The 19,875-nt window shown below is 41.8% G+C and overlaps 1 protein-coding gene and 1 long non-coding RNA gene across 6 annotated transcripts in view; one reads left to right on the top strand and one right to left on the bottom strand.

Moving 5' to 3' along the window:
* Positions 1-288: 288 nt before the first annotated feature.
* SCOC (short coiled-coil protein) lies at positions 289-15,594 on the bottom strand. 5 transcript variants are annotated; one of them, XM_083457675.1, is made up of 4 exons: positions 15,429-15,594; positions 4,404-4,478; positions 4,232-4,315; positions 289-3,326 (listed from the first exon to the last, which is right to left on the bottom strand). In XM_083457675.1, exons 2-4 carry the CDS (start codon positions 4,423-4,425, stop codon positions 3,184-3,186), a joined length of 249 nt encoding a protein of 82 aa, XP_083313801.1. In that variant the 5' UTR covers positions 4,426-4,478; positions 15,429-15,594; the 3' UTR covers positions 289-3,183. The 5 variants fall into 5 exon arrangements, with proteins under 5 accessions (XP_083313801.1, XP_083313797.1, XP_083313798.1 ...); XM_083457671.1 differs by lacking the exon at positions 15,429-15,594 and adding an exon at positions 14,618-14,881; XM_083457672.1 differs by lacking the exon at positions 15,429-15,594 and adding an exon at positions 14,618-14,881 and having other exon boundaries at positions 4,404-4,475.
* LOC310685422 overlaps positions 6,380-19,875 on the top strand; it is a 29,113-nt gene continuing 15,617 nt past the window's right edge. The window contains exon 1 of the long non-coding RNA XR_014515231.1: positions 6,380-7,241. This is a non-coding gene — a long non-coding RNA (uncharacterized lncRNA). The remainder of the gene's footprint in view (positions 7,242-19,875) is intronic.

The raw sequence follows: 19,875 nt of genomic DNA, 5'->3' as shown, positions 1-19,875 counted from the left end.
ACCTAATAATATGGACTAGCTATATGCATTATAGCACTAAGCTGTTAAAACAGTTTAAAGTGGTCTCTTGTGTCTAAAATACAAAGCAGACTGAAAACGGCAAAGGTAGGCACAAAGAGGACAGAAGGGCAGCTCTGATTTCTTACAGGAGCCTATTTTTTTGCCTACTTAATGCAAACTACTCATGGTACAAAGAAAGGACAATGCTTCTAGCATACTTCTACTTTACAACTATGGCACATGCTATAACTAGTAAAACTTTCAAAAAGATTCTAGTAACAGACCAAATGAGAGAAACTTGAAAGCTTTTATTTCATACAAGTTCCGAAATACAGCACAACTGTTAGTTTAACAAAGGCCACAGTAGTAAGGTTCTTTACAGTTACAACTATCTAGGACACCAAAATTCAGCATTACATTAACAATCTTCTACCCAATCATATCAAGATGGCACCTTCCCACACACTAGTGTGGGAAGAAGTTCCTACAAAAAGACTAGGTGGTATATTCCTTGCTTGTGTACTATTTAGTAGTCCCTGCTAATCCTCAATTGCCTCTGGAAATGCAGATAACTGTGATGTCTAAAGCCCACTCGTGGGGAAGTCCTGAAAAAGCCTTGTCCCACACCAACCCAAAAGTTATCCAAAGCTCTGAAAAATCATATCTCTAATCACTACACCAAGTTACAGATTTCCTGACCTGTCCTTCATGGGAGCAATACTCTCTTGCACCAGTTCCATACCTTCTCCAAATCCCTTCTCCTTTTCAAATTTAACTACTGAGTTGAAAGAAATGGCTAGGGAAAAGAACTGTTGAGTTAATTTTCCAAGGTTCTTTTGCTTATTCAGTGGCAAGAAAAAAATGTACACTTTCTAGAATACCTATTCGCAACAGAGGCTTGAATAAAGTCTTTATGGCTGAGAGTAAGGAAATAATCCTCAGCTTCTTACCATCTTCTGTATTCCAGCTCCCCCCCCCCCAACTCAGTAAGGAGTTGGGGGAAAGAGGAAGTAAATTCTGAGCTGAAATTAGGGTGATCTGCATTAGTTCAGTTGATTTACAACCCACCCTAATACTAAAACCACCAGCCTTGGCACTCTTCAAGGCTAAATTGTAACAGGCACATGCCACCTAAAGAAAGAGTTCACAATTTAGGTAGGGCTATAGAACGGTGTGTTCCAAATTATGTTCTAACAGCCACAGATTCCTCAATGAGAAAAGCCATAATGTGGACAAGTTTCTTTAAAAGACAGTTTACCGGTTTTACAATGCACAGCTACAGAGGTGTGTCACAGGTAGCTTATATGGAGTGCTTGACTCAAGCCCAAGCTAGGTTTAGTTATGCGCCATGAAACATGTCCCATAATGCTCTCCAAAACAATTTCTATGTCAGATACACAAAGGTTATTTGGCAAACAAGTCAATGTGTAAATGCCAAGTTGGAAAGCCACTTCCCTAGAGTGGACATCACACTCATCTGTTTATATTTATCTTGCCTTGATCTTGCACTACACTCGTTTTAGGAATGTTTTTACACTCTCTAGATTCTAAACCCTTGTTATGCCAGAGAAAGCTTTAATTTACTTTGTCTATTAAAGTATGTCCAGTGATGGGGATGTTTTAGCTGGAATCTAATGCCTCAAATTAGGTTCCATTGTTTATAATACTGGCAGCTGGAATGCAAAGACACTACTAGCTTGTGCTATATAACAGTGAATCCTGAAGGTAAGAATTATTCTGTGATGAGCTCAGACTTCTATTGGACATATAATCTCAGACAATATGCCAGCCTCCCCACAAAGAGAAAAGTGACCTGTCGCTTAGGTAAGAAATGAAATCTTCCCTTAAACCAGAAGTCAGGAAGCAGCAATAAGATTCCAAACAAAGCTAGAACTGACCTAAGTAGAAACTGCTTTATTCCACATAGTCCTGTCCCCTACCAGCTGAACTAGCTAATCTGTCAACATGTGATGTCTGGCAACAGCAACATTTTATCAAAAGTATGAAGTTGTCATAATTTATCCACTTAATGTAATGTGTATTCACAGACATGAGACTGCTGCTATGCATACATGATAGTGATTAATTCGCTTGCTCATCCCACTACGTTGGCATATCCAAGTAAGCCTTGTTGAGCCTATGCAGAATGAATGGCTATGTCATAGGTTGAGAGTAACTTGGTGCCTTCTCCAACAACTGCTAGTATTTCTTTAATATTTCAAAGGCACACTTCATGCTTTGAAAACCCCAAGTATTCTAATCCTGAAAGGCTGAACATTCTGTGTCAGCTAAAGGCTAGCAGCAGTTAATGAGGATTATGCAGAAAAAGAACTATAGACTGCATCCATGTTTAGTGAAAACTCTTAAATACCTACTAATTGTTCACAAAGATACTTCTGTTGAGCTTGTACCACTAATGACCATTACATCTGGCAGTTAAATTACCATGCTACTCGCTATTTTGTAAATAGGGGAGGCCACTTTTAAGAGATTGCAAAACAATGAAGGCCAAGATGTGACTCCCTTTCCTTGCAATATAATTTAAAGCAGGGTGTGTTTTCTTAATGTTAACTTATCAGTTCTGAAAAGTTATGCAGGTATTGCAGTGGTTTTTCAACCATTCACAATTTTGTAAGCAATTGCTGGTATGTAATATTAAATCCTTCACTTGCTTTCAAAGTAATATTTAAAAACTAAGCTTTTGTGGTCTTATCTAGAAGAATGTAGAACGCCATTGAGGAGATGAAGGATGAGGAGTGTTACAACTTTTTTGGAGCCCAGGGAAAGTCATGCAAATAACTCATTCCAAATAAGGATTTTCACATCACTCTACACAACACTGTATTATTCTGCTAGTGAACAGTAGTACCACTGTAAAAATTAAGATATCTAAAGTACTTGGCAGCTTATGACATGTTTTGACTAACATAAAAGCCGAGTTGAAAACTCTTGCCTTCAAACTGTGTAATAAATATTTCCTCTACACTATCTCTGCACATTGTTGAAAGCTAACACGATAGACTTGCACTGCCCAGTTGTTCATTTAAAATTGTCTAGCATTGCCAATAAATCTTCAAATATTCAATGATGCTACAAACTAACTTAAGTCATGTAGCCATATGCAATTTTAAAATTAAACAAAAGCAGCAGCAAATACAATGTTACAGTTTGGTTACCAGTGCCTTACTTTCGTTTGCTTTTTGTGTCAGTAGTCTGAAAAACACTAGAGGCAGACATGAGATTTTCTATATATTGTCCAAGAACTTGATTTTCTGATTTCAGTTTCAGATTTTCTTCTTTAACAGCATCTACTCTTGCAGACAGATCTGGAAGGACAAGGTGAATTTTAGAAGCAAATCACAACATCTGCTCTACTCTGAGTTTTAACTAAATGGTAGAAATAGTCACATGAAAAGAAAAGCCCATTATAAAGACATTCTGTATAGTGAAAGTTTATCCAATGCTTTCCAAGAAAATGTTCTTAAAACACGCAGTAACCCAGTGTCAAATTTAGTCCCTGCCCCAAGCAAGCCTCTTAGGAAAAGTATTCCAGAGTCAGGGTGCCACATGCATTGCAGTTATTTAAATGGAACATTATTAGAGCGTGAACAACTGTGGTCAATCTATCTCTGTCTAGGAAAGGCTGTAGCCAGCGTATCAGTGCTAGTAGATAAATATCAGTGTTAGTAGACGAAAAGCGCTTCATGTCTAAAGAGGCCATTCAGGCCCCTTTAAAAAGGGGTTGGGTCTAATAACATCCCTAGGCTACAAACCCGGTCCAAAACCTGCCCTGACACAGTTGATTCCACTAACCAACAGCATTGGCAACTTATCAGGAATTACCATCTAGACCATTCACACTTCCCCAGCTTCATCTGAATTTAATGAAAACAAGAAATAGAGCTGAGAGACATCAGCTTACTGATGATACTGTGTTCCAAAACCCCAGATGACCTTACTCAACAGTTTCATGTACATGCTGAACAAAATATAGAATGCTAAGGCACACTATAGTATAAATGGCAAGGGAGGGAACAAAATGCACTTTCTGGACTGCACCCATAGTCACAATGTGAAACCCCTTGTTGGTTCTATGCCCCACCACATTTAACAGAATTTGCAGGAACATCTTCTTAGCTCAATCAAAACTGCAGCCTGTATCAATGATAAGTTTCATCCTTAAAGTAATTCTGCATGTAGATAGGTTAACCTTCTGAATTAAGAAACTAACCTTCAAGTGTATGCTGGAGTTCCAAAACTTGATTAATAAGTCGTGTTTTTTCTTCCAATTCCACTTGATTTTCAGCCTCAACAGCTGTAAAAAAGAGATGCTCTTTAGTGCAGCCAAGTACAGTATTACAATACACAAGAGGAAAACATTAAGTTGAAAAAATGCTTTATACCATCCATATCCGCATTCATCATCGTTGAACAGATCCAATCCACTGGTGAATCTTGTACTTCAGAAATGTACTCTGCTTAAAGAAGATAAAATTTTGTCAACGGTATGTACAAATGCAGAACCAGGTTTTATAGTTGAATGTTTTAGAAGGGTAGCATTTGTTATCTAAACTTCAACAAAACATTGCTGTGAAAATAGACAAATCTGCTTTTGTCTCCTTTTAAAAAAAAGTAGTAAAATTGAACTTTTCCAGAAAAAGGAAGCAAAACAATATTCCTAAGGAAGACCCAACAGTTATTTTTCCAGCAGCAGCCAAATCTGCCACATTCTGCACACCAATATCAACTGCACCAACCTATTTCAACATTCTTGGGACACACTTTGCAATGTGATATATGCTTTGAGCATCTTTCTTAATAACTGATCAGGTAGGCATCTGTTGAGTGACTGTTGGTTACTTCTGCCAGCAATTTAAAACATACTTCTCCATCCAAGTTTTCTTGGACTATTAATACTGGCTCTTGGCATCTCTGGTTCCTATAACTGATAGGATGCTTCATTGACTTTCATTGACTCAAGCCTATTTACGTTTTTATACTGTTTGATTGCAATAAAGCTTCTAAATGTTTACAAAAAATTAAAACATTGAAATAATCCATAAAACATGTGGCTCTTATATGTTGTTGATGTTTAACTGTTCTGAAAGCCATCTTGGTGTTTCCCTGAAATGAAAGGCAGTATGCAATTTGTTTTATTAATAATCTTTTAAGTTATGCATATCGATTTAGCTTCTATTAATTTACTATTTTAACCAAATTATACTACAGCCGCCAGCAGCAGTAACAGTTGAATGAAACAGCTGAATGAAAAACAAGAATGATTTATGTCGAATTTCAAGCTTGTTGAATGTTAACTTCAGGTGGTGGTCTAGGGTCCCACACTACTGGGTGCAATGTAATTTTGTACAGGGTGAGTTCTTTAAAAGAGGCCCGGTGGATACAGAGTACACATGTTCCACGGGGCCTCTTTTAAAAGACTCACGCTGTATGTTGTCTATAAGCTCACTCACAGCGTCCATATAGTACCATAACATTTCACATGCGCATCTTCGAAGAAACTCATAGTTTTAACGCTGTATATTTCTGCTCTACAGGGTTGCATTCCCTATTGCCAGGCAGGTGAAAGAAGAGAGAGCCATCCTTATACAAGAAATGGATGGCGATTATTAACGTCAGGGGATGTTGGGTCCCTCATAAGCAAGGCTGGCATTTGAGAGAGGCTTGTTCATTTTCATTCCACCCACAACGCCTCGGTAGGAGGCAACGTCGCTGCTACCGGAAAGGCGGAGAACCCAGCGCTCCAGAGCTTTCTCTTGCGCACTCCCCAGAAGAAGAAGAAGAAAAAGCACCACCCAGCAATCCCCCCCCAAACCAGATTAGATGCTGCATCCTGAAAACGGAGCCTGGGAGGAGGAAACCCTCCCCCTGCCAGCACATCCCCTCCACCCACCGGTCGTCTCGCCCTCCCAACCCGCAAGCAGGGAGCCCCGCCTCCCGCTCAGGTCCCCAGGCAAAGGAAGCGCGCGCCTACTCACCTCTCCCCCACCTGCCCAGGTTGCCCTCGGACCCCAACCCTCGCCTAGTTCAACAGCGGCCAACTGCGACTGCGCAGCTTCTCCTTCGCCCGGCCGGCAGCGCACGCGCTTTGCTCCATGAAAACAACCGGCGGGGTAGGGGGGGGTGGGAGGCAGGAGGGAGACGGCGGGCTTAAGGGGAGAGAGACGGGCCAGCCAGCTATCGAATCACAGCAAACGAAAGCGGACGGCCCTTCGCGAGGCAGCCAATAAGCGGAGGGAGACATCGGCAGACGCTTCCATCGGCTGTGGGGGCGGAGTCTCTTCGGCTTCGCCGGCCTGCTTCCGCAGAGCGGAGTAGTAAACAGGGATGACAGGGGCAGACACCTCCCATCGCTAGTCCCTTCTCTCCCTCGCTCTCTCTCTCCCCGCCCCCCCCCCCCCGTCCCTCAAGTCGTGGGCCTGAATGAAGGCTTTAATTCATAAGAGAGCAGAGCGGCACCGGCTGCAAACAAACACGTCCCAAACGCTGCTTCTTTCCCAGGGCTGCGTCATAAGCACCTCCCGCTCCAGTTACAAGACAAATTTCCGCAACCTGAGGAAACACTTTTTAAGACAGAACGACGTGTGTCAGGGGTTGTTCACCGACAAAGGAAACGAAGGAACCTCCCACTGCCATGCTCCGAAGCGACAAATGCTTGTTCCTATTTTGTAACTGCATTTGTCTCCCACATTTCCTGTAGTGAGGTCGAGGTAGCGGACGTGGTTTTCCTCTCCTTCTTTTCATGGTATCTTCACTACTACAATCTGCTTAGGTGAAAGAGATAGTGACTGACTGACTTAAGGTTACCCAAGGAGCTTCGTGGCTGAGGGGAGATTTGAAACCTAGTCTGGGTCCTAGTCCGAGGCTGTAATCACATTTATTTCCCACTCTTCTCCCAGAGGGCTTTGCCTCACCTTTAATCGTCACAAGAACATGGTGAGAAGGACCAACGCTGAAACCACTTTGCTGAGTCGCTCATATTTATTTCCTACTCTCCACAGTGCTTTGCCTCGCCTTTAATTGTCGCAACAACATGGCAAGGTTGGTCAACATCATGACCAAGGGCTGCAACCCTACAGACAGTTGGGTCAAACTGAATGCTGTGGCACTTTTGAAGGAAGCATTGCAAGAAACTAGCTGGAGGAGACTAGAGAACAAATGCGAAGTTTGTTCCTTATGCAGATTTTATTCGTAGGATAAGAAGAATAAACAAAGCAAAACAGGTAAGCCTGAGGCCCTTTTCAGTCGCCTCTATGTGGCAGCAGGGTTAGACTCCTGACAGCCAAGATGCAACACTTAGACTGGCTCAAGCGCTGTGATGGGATTCTCTTTCCAGCAACAGGTTGTGTCTTTCCTTATGTACTGCCTTACTATGCTGTTCAAGTAAATTGATGCTCAAGTAATTAGCCTGTTCCTTGGTTTACATTCACATGACCTTGAGGATGTTCTTGCAAGGCCAGGAGAGTATCCCCAAAAATCATGTGGTCACCTGAATGGACTAGGTCCAGATGGACTTCAATGGTTGGCATGCAGCCACTATCCAGTTCCTATGACACTCTCAGACTGTACACTCTCTTGGCATAACTTCTACATGGCAATGCTGCCTACAAGAGATGGAATTAAGTCCTTGGAGGATTCAGGCCCATACCTAGGCATGAATTTGGCATGGGAGGAGCAATTGTTAGGCACCGCCTAAACCCTTATTGAAATCACAGTGGTCTTCCATGATGTTGCAATACAAGAGATGGGTACCTTTTTCTGACCAAGGGCCCCCCTCTGGGCCCCCTTCCAAGGGCCACATGCCAGTGGTGGCTAGGACCAGAGGTAAAAGCGTACAAAGCAGTAAATGCTAATTTTACCTTTTTTTCAGTAGGCTAGTTTCTACACACACTTACACACCCGTCCCATTTGCCCCCAAGCCTGAGGCTCCCCATTCCATTATACCACTATGGAGTACCAGAGGGAAGATTTCTAGGGCAGTACAGCAGGACAATCCTGTGCTTCAATAGGTTAGTAAAGGGTTGGAAAAAGATGCTGAGCTCTGTTACAGTGCTAGTGAGGCTTAATGGGTGGAGAGAATAAAAAAGCTATTTGGCTAAAGGGTTTTAATAGAGTAATTAACTGCTTCTTTGAAGGTGTCTTAGTTTAACATTAATAGTTGAATATAAGTGTTTGATATTTAAAGTGTCAGGAACAAGTTAACATAGTATGTACATGTTTAAACCTAGCAATATGATTTTAAAGTAACCAGATAAGCGTGTACACTTAAATCATGTAATGTGGCATATAAATGTAAATGCCTTTGTTACATTCATGTGTGTTTGTACTATGCCTGCACCCCACAGTTTCTGGGTCAGTGGTAAATTAAGGGTTCAGAGGGAATAAGAGAGATTGAATGGTGAAAGTGACACAGATGTAGGTCACCCTGTGCTGTGGGAGCTGAATTTTCTTACTATTGTGTGTGTGATGAAATACACTCCCTTCCCTAAACAGTGCCCAACCTCAGTATATCTATAGAACCTTCTACACTGTAATGTACGAAAACGGCTCTTGTAAGGTGTGGTGGTATAAGGCATAGGGCTTATCTTAGAGGTGTGGAGCCTGTGTCCCTCAAGGTGTTGTTGGACCAGTCACCAGAACATGCATCATCCCTGACTATTGGCTGTGATGGCTGGGGCTGATGGGAGTTCAAGTCCAAAAACATCTGCATGGTCACAGGTTTTTCAGCCCTGTTTTTTCAGCAAACTAGCTAATTTTCAACACTCCTCTCTGCAAACTCACAATTTAGCAAATGTATAAATTCTTATACCAGAAACACTTGCAAAATACATGTCAAGAAATAATGGTGGTTATACTGGTGCTTATCAGGATAAAAACAATATGAATATACTAATATATTTATTTTTTAAGAGTATATTGTTTCCCCATATACATGTTTCATTGAGGAACAAAATTTCAGGTGGAATGAAAAGAGAAATGTTGAAAATATACCGAGGAACTAATAAAAAGGGCAGAGTTAGGGAGACCTCTGCTGTCTAGAGAGGGGACTTGCAAATGCTTTTTTCTGGTAAATAATTTCAGTTGTTTCCAGTATGTAGAAATGTATTTGTAGCCCCAGTTCTATAAATCCCACAGTGGTATGACAACTTACACCCCTGTCCCAAATTAACACATATCATGCCAAATTATTTCTGTGGGTTTAGGTGGGCCTAAAACAGTTTTCTCCATTGCTACACTGCAAACCGCTTTTGAAACTGAGGTGTCAGTCGTGCAGTGAGATTACTTTAGACTCTGGACTCTTATGATGTCTCTCTCTTTAGCTGGCCATGTGTATTGATTCACTTACTTAAAAATGTGGTCAGCCAGCTGTACTGCATTTGGAGAGCCTCCTGGTCATTCTGCTGGACCAGTAGGGCCCTGATGGCATTGATAATGAGGTGCATTGGAACTATGGCATAGTGGTTTGCTAGTGAAATTTTAAAAGAAGTTATTTGACTCCTAGCCATTGCTTGGAAATAGGTTTGCACTGATTTCAGTGGAACTTAGATCCAGATTAAGATGTCTAAGATTGCAACCTTGTACAGCTGAACATTTTTATCAGCCTCTTTGTGAAGGCTATTTGCCTCTGAAGAACTTAATGTACGGGGTAAATGATGTAACTTTCTTCAACTGTAAGACCTGTGTTTTCTTTCAGTTAGGGTGTTTATGCACTTCTGGTTATCAGAAATTTCCTTACTCCCATTTATCTAGAACAGGGGTGGGGTGCTAGAGCTGATTTACATTCCAGATTATTACCCACCCCCCACGACTCCTCATGATCCAGGTTTGGCAGGTGGGCAGAGAGATACCCACCTGTCAGTTACCTGATATCAAAATGACATCAAGCTATCTTTTTTGCCCATAGGCATCTTCAGAATCCCCTTTCAAAGTGCAAGCAAGGAGGGAGGCTACATCTTGGCTGAGCCTAGTTAGCATGACTTTTCAGAAGCATTTGTTATTACGGATGCCTGTCAATCTCACTCCTGATGTAAAGTGCAGTGCAATAAATGCTCAAGCTGGATAAGGAAGATTGGTTAAGGACACCACAATACTCCACAGCACTCCTGACAAACTAGTAGGCAGTTACCTAGTAGAAAATATATGGCCCACTTAATATTACACAATAAGTAGTGCAGCAGAAAAGCTATGTAGATGGAAATTCGCTTTGGGGTTTTTGTTTTACGCTACTTCCAACAGTTTATAAATATATAAGTAATTCAATATATGAAAGGATTTACAGTTGATCCTCACCCTTTCTGTCATACAGATAATATAATTAGAGCTGCTTCAAGCTGTTTGCCTTCAGAAAAGGCCCTTTTAAAACCTACATAATCCTTTCAAATCCCTGCAAACAGGCATCCAGTTCTGTAGCTGTGACTTTGGAACTTGTCTGTGACACTCTCCCATTGGCTAGTGAAATGTTGCTAGAATGAAGGAAATCTGTGTCTCCCCATATGAGATGCCTTGCTTCACTGGTTGCTAAACCAACTTAGCAACCAAGAGGTCATTTTAGGCTTCTGGCCATTGAGCTACTTCTATGATATTGTCAGAGCACGCCAGTTCCCCTGTTTCCAGTTCATTTCATTAAGGACTCAAGGAAAAGACAATAGTTGCACTGAATATTGCTGAACTGCATGTCAGTGGTGGGTTGGTGAAAGAGGCATAAGTGGGTAGAGCAACAAATGTAAATTTTACCTTTGTACAGTAGGCTATTTGGTGTTCTGCACCTAGGCAACCAAGAGACATTATTAGAGTTGAAGGAAGCATTCCAGCCGGCAAAAACATTCATGGAGGGTGTAAAGCAGGGCTGGCGAGAAATAATTTCAAGTACACTGTGGGGAAACCAAGATGGGGGCATCAATGGGCTCTGAGTCTCCTGTTGTCTCTAAACAATGGGAAGGATTAAAATAAATGGGGGAAAGGTGAAATGCTGCCCAGCCTGTGGATAAGTCTGTTGCCATTGTCATAAGATGATGAATGACTGAAAAAACATAAGCATAAATAGGTAGGAAAGGGGGACCTGGTAGGTCACTGGCTGCTGGGATACCAGAGTTGACCCATGGAAAGAAAGAAGTAAAGGTGTAGTCTTCACGACTACTTTTTCCCATGCCCTTTAAAGGCTTCACGTACTTCATTGCTGCATTAGGTTGCTATTAAAGGCACAGATACAAGGCCAGTTGAAAATATGGTAATCCTACTCTATCATTCTTTTCATAGAGAAAATCAATATAATATAGTTATAATTGTATGAGCAGTACACTGAATGTAATATTTTATAAAGCAGCTCATCAAGAGATTAATGCCCTGTCAGTGTTGCTTAAAGAAAATTAAGAGAACTCACTCTGCTTCTGGAATGACTTAAAAATTGCCATTAGTAATGTACTGCTCATTTACGTGTTCATTAAGACATTATATAGTTAGCTCTTTCACTTGAGCTATATGGATTTTCATATTACAATCTTACAAAGAGATTTTTTTGAAGAGCAAGGCACCAAGAGCCCAGAAGTCAAAACTGACTGAAGTGTAAATATGAAACAGTGCTAGTTCATTTATTTTTCTCTTGATTCTTTTCTTATATTTCTCTGAAAGTGCAATCCTATATATGAAAGAAGTAAGTCTCACTGAGTTCAGTGGGGCTTGTTCCCAGGTACTGTATAAGATTGCTTTTGGCAGAGCAATTTTAATCTCTGGCTGGGAGAAGTGGGACAAGGCAGGGCAGAACTGCCACATTCAAAGCCCAGACCCTCCATGTGTCCATATTTTCCAGGGATGCCCCTGATTTAGAGAAGGCATCCCCGTTTCTGATTTGATCCTGGAATGTCCTACTTTTCCTTAGGATGTCCCTATTTTCATTTGAGAAATGTTGGAGGGTATGGAGTTATCTGACCCCTAAGCCATCTGAAGGCAATCCTTTATAGGGAAGGTTTTTATGTTTAATGTTTTATTATGTTTTTATATGTGTTAGAAGCTGCCCAGAGTGGCTGGGGCAACACAGTAAGGTGTGTGAGGTATCAATAGTAAAATTATCATTATGGAATGCTACGTCCCTATTTTCATCCGAGAAATGTTGGAGGGTATGAAAGCCCTTACTGGCCAGGGTGGAAGGCAACTCCTTAGTGCCAAAGGAGCTCAGGAGGCCCCTTAGCAGCTGACATGGCTAGAGGAAGCAGCTTGGATTCAAAGCACTTGCTCCAGTGATTTAAATCCAATCCACTTTCTCAGGAGAATGAAAAAATACACCTTTAAAAAACTGATAATTGTTTTCTTTATAGAAGAAGATGAATTTATTCAAAGTGCTTCCTCCAATTCATTGAATACATTTATCTTTTTTCTGGGAATAAAGCAGTGCTCCATTTTTTAAAAGAGCATTTTCTCTCTCTTGAGAAACCACTCTGTATTCAACAGCTTTCTCTGAAAAGGGGGAAATGCTTCATTTTTAGGAGAATTTCCCCCTCTGCAGAGGCTTCTGAGTTCCATGTAACTGATAATCTGCTGACTGTGGGTTACAGGGAGTTTACTTGTGGGCACACTTCTAGTGCCAATCAGATGATTGGTACTGAAAACTTGTCCTCAAAGGAGGTCGCCATAACCGACAATCAGTTGATTGGCAGTTACAGCTACCTCCTTTGAACATAGACAGGTATCAACCACCTTACAGCATTATGGTGTCAGGTGATTGACAGATGAATGGTCTCACCCACCTGTCAATGTTGACCCTAGCGGAGAGTGGGGAGATTTGTCCCACCAGGCAGATCCAGTTACCCACTCCAGGTGTAGACAGTACTGAGTTAGGTGGTCCAATATTTGAGTTAGTATAAGGCAGCTTCCTGTGCCTAATCCTGTGCTCGGCTTGGCTCAGCTGCACCCCACCTCATCCCTATAATGTTCCAGTTTGGGACACTACACTAGCAGAAACGCTATCATAGTAGCATATCATCCACCACACTTTCTGCAGCCACAGTGGAGGCCTCTCCAGTGGCCAGCATATGAACATATCCACTATATCCTTCCCTCTCCAGCAGCAACAGTCAGTGGTTAAGGACTACACTCTAGCCAGGTATTAATGGTATCATAACCTGATATTATCTTCTGCCTATGAGAACAGCGCGTTTTCATAGCACAGTGATAATTAGCCATAGTTAATGTATTCCAGGTTCTAATTAAAATTTTCTAAAGCCAGCTGTCATTGCTTTCAATAGAAATGAGAGGCATAATCAGGACTGGTAAAGACTTTCTGGCACTTTTGCATGAATATTTGCAATATACCACAGTTGCATCAACAGAAGCTCTGTGCCCCTCATATAGCAGGCAAATAGTATAATCTATCACTTCTGGGGGGCGCTTTTAGAGCTTTTATTGAAGATACATTTTCTGCATTGGGCAACTTTCCACCATGTGCATCCTGAGAGATAGTCATTTATTTAACCATAGTACAGGTTCAAGAGGAGTCAGAATGCAGAGGCAGATCTAGGGGAGTACAATGGTCACACTGGGCACTGAGCCAAGAGGGTGCCTCAATGATGTAGAAGTGAAGGTGAGAGGCTGGGGGGGGGGGGGCACTGAATTTTGGTGTCACACAGGGCGCCACTGAAGTTTTAAAGCCCAAGTCTGCCACTGTGGAATTATGCATACATTTTGCTCTTTTGGGGGGTGCAAAAGTGTCTAATTGCCTTGCTGAGGAACTTCCTATGAATCATTGGTATTTAGGCTATAGTATCTCTAAATTCGGGATGCAGGTGGCACTGTGGGTTAAACCACAGAGCCTAGGACTTGCCGATCAGAAAGTCAGCGGTTCGAATCCCCACGACGGGGTGAGCTCCTGTTGCTCAGTCCCTGCTCTAGCAGTTCAAAAGCACGTCAAAGTGCAAGTAGATAAATAGGTACCGCTTTGGCGGGAAGGTAAACGGCGTTTCTGTGCGCTGCTCTGGTTCGCCAGAAGCGGCTTAGTCATGCTGGCCACATGACCTGGAAGCTGTACGCCGGCTCCCTTGGCCAATAAAGTGAGATGATCGCCACAACCCCAGAGTCAGCCACGACTGGACCTAACAGTCAGGGGTCTCTTTAGCTTTATCTCTAACAAGGGCGGGGGAGAATTAAGAGAGGCACAAGGGATTCAAAATCCACTTTGAGCCAAGACATGGACTAATTTGTTAGGGGAAAAAGGGGGCAGATTTTTTAATTCAACAATAGCAACTGAGTTTTCTAAAACAGTATTATTCTTTTAAGAACACTCTCCCTTTAATATACACCACATTGTATGCATATTTTGAAGCTCAGTTGCAAAGCACTCTGAGAACTTCATAGACAAAAGTATGGCATATCTCAGTGCCATAATAAATAAATAAATGCCTGTGACAATCCCACGCCTTTACAAAGCCATCATCAAAGTTTACTCCAAATGCTTTATAAAAATGCTAGTCCAGAGACTAATGATTAACAAGAGATGTGCATTGTTATGTGTGAACACACATTCAGTAACAGAATGGATATCCTGTAAGGCTAAATATATTTTTGCCCTTAGGTCGTACATTTTTATAACAAGCCACCTATGTTCCCTTACCTGAGTCATCAGCCAAGGAAATATTAGTAAAGCTGTCATCCTCCTCTTCCAGATAACCTTCCATTTTGTTTCAGTGAGGTTTTTTAAATTTCAGGAGTGCGTTAAAGAGAAAGCAGCATATCCTATTTTCCTCTTGTTAAATCTTTAATGATTCCACCCACCCACCAGAGGCTACTTGATCCTTGCACTAAAAACGAAACACTTCTTGTTCTTACTAACAACAGCACGCTTGTGCACGGAAGGATCGCTGCAACCCTGAGCTGCCTCCCGGAAACGGCTATGGTACAAAAGTTAAATAGTTACAAGTTGCAACGCCTTACACCAATAGGTGCTGAGTAATCACCATTGTTTCAGTTTTGTACTGTATTTTCTGTATGAGGGAATAATGGAAGAACCAGATATACATGGGCCACTTGCTGTTCAGCTCAGGAAACAGGCAGATGTGCCATTCAGAATCTGAAAATTAGAGGCCCCGTCCAAAACACACTTAGAAAGGTGTATAATTTTATTTAGTGACACAACAAATTTAGTGTGATCCTATGCACATTAACTTGGAAATAAATCTAACTGAGAGAAGGCGTGTGATTCGTGTAGTGCTTGATCTGTGATGGCTCAAGTCTGATCTAGACATTTCACTTACCAGAGATAATTCTCTGTTTTCATATAGTATTCATGTCGTATCATGTGCAATTGGCATGTTGGGTTCCTGGCTTTTCACCTTAGGAGTCAGGGCCACCTTAGCCAAGTACCATCTGATGAGCCCTCCCCACATTAGTTCCCTGCCCACCCACCTCACTAGCTACGGGCTTACCTGGAAGCAGTGGTAGGTAGCTGGGAAGTCATTTCAAGTTCCATCACAGTTCCTGGATAGCCAGGACATTTTTCATATTGGGATTAATCTGAATCCAGTGCACACCCCTACCAATTACCCTCTCCAGCTGCATCCTCTCGTGATCACCAAATTGTGCTTGGGCATTAGCATCAATTTTTCAAGGGGTGTATGTATTTGCAATGGGCAGGTATGCCAGAAAAGTTCCAGAGTTGCCCATTGGCTCACATACAATGCATTTAATTTTGTTCTGAACTCCTAACCCTAAGTAAAAAATCATGTAAGATTTAATTAACAGTTGTCGATACCTTTTAAAATAAGTATTCAGCCTCATAAAATAGAGCACAGTCTGCATGTAATTTTGTATGCTTCATTCTGCAGAGCCAACACAAGCACAAAACCTTAATATCCATTGGGCTAAAGCGTCTAAATAATCCTGTTGACATATAAATATATTTGTCTTTGGTTAAACTATATGCCTGTAGAACTACAGGGTATGCACTGTTTGAACTCTATAGATCTTATCTAAAATGCTTAATTAATATTTCTTGCCACTATCAATAGTTTTCTATTATTTGTGCCATCTGGCTTCTCTCTGGTAGGTAATTGACATGAATGAAATGTATTGGCTCCTTATAAACTAGATTAAATTTTGCCGAGTGAACACAGGGCCTCTTAGCCTTCCTCGCTTTATCAGCAATGTGGCAATGGATACTATAAAATAAATGCAAATATATACTTGTACATATAATGGGTTGTATCCAACTAACAGCACTAACGAAACCCAAGATCTCACCAGGATGAGAGAATTCAAATTCAACAGATCTTGATATTGGCTGTCTGAACCTCAGATATCATGGGGTAAGGTCGGCCCTCATCCTGCATCAACCAGGGGTCAGCCAGTGGAATTTAAACTGGTGGAATTTACATCAGCATCATACCTTTCAATGTTTTCAGACCCAAAACCAGGACACGTGTCTTCCAGGACATGTTCCTGGGTGAGTCATGTGACCTGCACCTTGCTCTCACTCCAGAAAAGCACTTTTTTCAGGGCAAGAGAGCAATGTGAGAGATCGCTGCAAGAAAAATGGTCGCTGTGATATTGCGCATAAAAATGGCGATATTCCATTTTTTTCTGGGGCACCTGGCAGGTACACAGAAGAAATCCTAGAAAGGGGGCATTCTGTGTGAGGGGTGGGGGTAGCACAAGGTAAAGGGAGACCTACACCTATTCCAAACCCTGTTCATCTCTGTCATGTGACCTAGAGACCAATCCTCAAAACTCGAGCCCATGTACACCTGCCAGAGCAGCCAGCAGCGTCCCCTCCCATAAGCTCTTGAGCAGAGTTTAGAATAGGGGTAATTTATGGCAGAATACATTACACTGGCTTCCTATAGTTAGGATTGTTCTGTAGATTATACTCAGAGAAGAACCATATAAATCAATTAACATTACTAACTTAAGGTGCAATCTTAATCCTAGGTCTGCTGGGATAAGTGAACTAGTATCCAGTGGACCTCTGGATCAGCCAGCTGGTTCCCAGCTCAGCTGTGATCTGCCAGTATAATTCCCCCATCCCATTTCAGCCAGGACTCAGCTTTCAGTAGGGTGCTTTCAATAAAGCTGTCCTTTGGCACCTCCCCATGTACGCTGCATGTTTTTGGGGTGTCTGCAGGCGTATCTTCGGGTTGCTTGTGGGTTGTGTGAAGTGGGACACAGGGTGTGCTGGTGTACTTCATGTGCACTTGTTTAGCCAATCATCTGTTGTTGCATGTGGCTGTGGGATTGGTGGAGCTTGTGGCGGGCATGCCTGGAGTATGTGGCGCACAGTGTGTGCTGATTGGCTGCCTCTGGGACACCATTTGTGTGCTTTGTCCCCTATTTGTTTGTGCTGGCAATTTCAAGCCACTTCCGATAAGCTGTCTCTGAGAAGTCTCTCCGTTCATACACAACTCAAAAAGGGCACTCAAAAACTCTCCTGTGTGTGTCAACAGGTGGGCTTGTCCCCATAGTTATGCCGGCTGAGCTAGCTCTCTGGATTTTGCTTCTTTTCTCTCTGCTGGGCTGGGGCAAGCTTACCTAGCCTTTACCCTTCCCAGGAGTTCCTGAACAGCATACGTTACACCAGATTACCTTAAGATGGCTTCCATTAGGATTGCTCCCTATCCATTAACTTCAGTGGGTCTCCTCTGAATATGACTTAGTTGGAGACATTATTGTACTTATTCATTGGTTTCTTTCTGATGCGTCATCTCATATTAGGGTAAGCCATCAGCAGTGAGGTAATCTTTCAGCACTTTAATGCTGGAATCCCCATTTCATAATCAATAACGTTCAGTCTTATGTGCTGAACAAAGCAGTGCAGTAGCAATTCTCTTGGCACTTGAGAACTTGACACAATTCCGACTGTTCATTCAATTGTATGATTACTCTCATTTTTTAAATAAAATTGTGTATTAAGGAATTACATAAAATGAAATAGTAAAGTTCACACATGAAAATTAGAGGGTTTGTAGAACCGTGACATAAATTAATTGTCTCTCTGAAAGTGATGAAATCAACTTGTCTATTAGTCATTACACTTCATTTTTGTTCATGTGTGAATGAAACAATTGCATAACCCATCCTCATAGTTCACATGGTAGAGCATGAGACTCTTATTCCCAGGGTTGTGGGTTCAAGCCCCATGTTGCGGGTGTGTGTGCGTGGATCCTGCATTGCAGGGGGTTGGGCTAGATTATCCTCATGCTCCCTTCCAACTCTACAATACTTTGAGTCTATGTTTCTATGATATATAAGTAGGTACCTTGATATGTAAGAAGTATGTTCTCTTGCGGGGGCTTGTATTCTCCCAGTGCTGTGCCATGACTGGCTACTTGAGTTATCTGGAACTGAGGAGCTGGATGGTGGGGGAAGAGGAAGTTATAGGGGCAGTTACCTTCGGGTTTCCAATGACTCCAATAGGAGAATGAGATCCAGTCCCAAGAGGCTTGACAACCATATGTCAGGAGTGCTCTGATGGTGTTTCCTGCTTGGCAGGGGGTTGGACTCGATGGCCCTTGTGGTCTCTTCCAACTCTATGATTCTATGATTCTATGAATTCTTGTGGGTTTAACATACTCAGAGTAGAACCACTGAAATTCAGAAATTTAAGTCCATTGGTTTAATTTGGTCTATGCTAAGAGTATGACATAGTTGGACATCCCCCAGAATGTTTTACTTAACACCACCTGTTTCGTTGGTGCTACAGAGGGTGGGAATGAACACTGAGCTGTCATAGGGTCCCACTTAAGCTCTGCTCCTCCCTTGCCATAGCCCCATCTTGGCCATTTTGTGCCCAGTGAACTGTTGGCTTCATCACAGAGGCAAGGCTATTGCTGCACTGGCACATAGGAGCAATGCTATCATTTTTTGACCTTAGGAGCAATCATATCTCGCTCAGCAGACTTAACTCAAGGATAGGATCACTCTGTAACTCTTCTACTGTGTATCTGTGGGAGATTAATGTCTACCAGCCTCATTAAAGTAGGCATCAAAGTGACATTGAGACTCAAATCAGAGCGGACTTTTTCTTGTTATGTGAGACAAGATATAATGTAGCCTTAAAAAAAAGAAAGAAATGTTTTGCACACTTTTACATCCAAGGAAAAAATATGCTTTATTGCTATCATTATAATTAATTAGTAAGAGTTCAGCTGTGATCTGAATGCACTTCTGTTAGCCTAGTTGGGATTATTTATTGAGGAGTTTTTGCTATGCTGCATGTCAAGTTCTTTTCACGGTAGTCAAGTCACATAAAAATTGTTCTAAGCAGAAAAATTGTCCTGTTAAGCCTTGCAGAATCATGCCCACGACATGCATCGAATATATATGTGTGTGTTTGTTATTCAGCATTTAATTAGTTCAACGCAAGTGACTATATTTACTTTTCTTCTACATAATTGAGTGAAGATTTTCTAAGTTCTTGGTCATGAACAGAATGCAAAATGCAGTGTTTCTGAAGAATGTGTTTTGTTAGAAAAAGAAAAAGGCACCTGGCAGTGGATTTTTCTTATAATTAGCTCTGAAGAAAAGTACAATATCTGCTTAGTGTACAGTGGTACCTCGGGTTAAGAACTTAATTCGTTCCAGAGGTCCGTTCTTAACCTGAAACTGTTCTTAACCTGAGGTACCACATTAGCTAATGGGGCCTCCTGTTGTTGCCGTGCCACCACTGCGCGATTACTGTTCTCATCCTGAAGCAAAGTTCTTAACCCAAGGTACTATTTCTGGGTTAGCGGAATCTGTAACCTGAAGCGTCTCTAACCTGAAGCATCTGTAACCCGAGGTACCACTGTAGACTAATAAGGCAGTGATATTTCAGGTAAAACGCACAGCTTGTTAAAGATGGATGGCGAGTGACAATAACCTACTGTGTGCAGTCTTGCA

This window comes from Podarcis tiliguerta, assembly GCF_965153285.1.
Source record: "Podarcis tiliguerta genome assembly, chromosome: 9".
Lineage (NCBI taxonomy): Eukaryota > Metazoa > Chordata > Lepidosauria > Squamata > Lacertidae > Podarcis > Podarcis tiliguerta.
Note: the sequence above shows the minus strand (reverse complement) of the source record. Positions and strands in the feature narration are given on the sequence as shown.

Coding starts and splice junctions, on each gene's coding strand:
- SCOC (XM_083457671.1), bottom strand. CDS start 14,681: ATGGAAGGTTATCTGGAAGAGGAGGATGACAGCTTTACTAATATTTCC. Junction 4,316..4,403: donor GATGAATGCGGATATGGATG/GTATAAAGCATT, acceptor TCTTTTTTACAG/CTGTTGAGGCTGAAAATCAA. Junction 3,327..4,231: donor ACTCCAGCATACACTTGAAG/GTTAGTTTCTTA, acceptor TTGTCCTTCCAG/ATCTGTCTGCAAGAGTAGAT.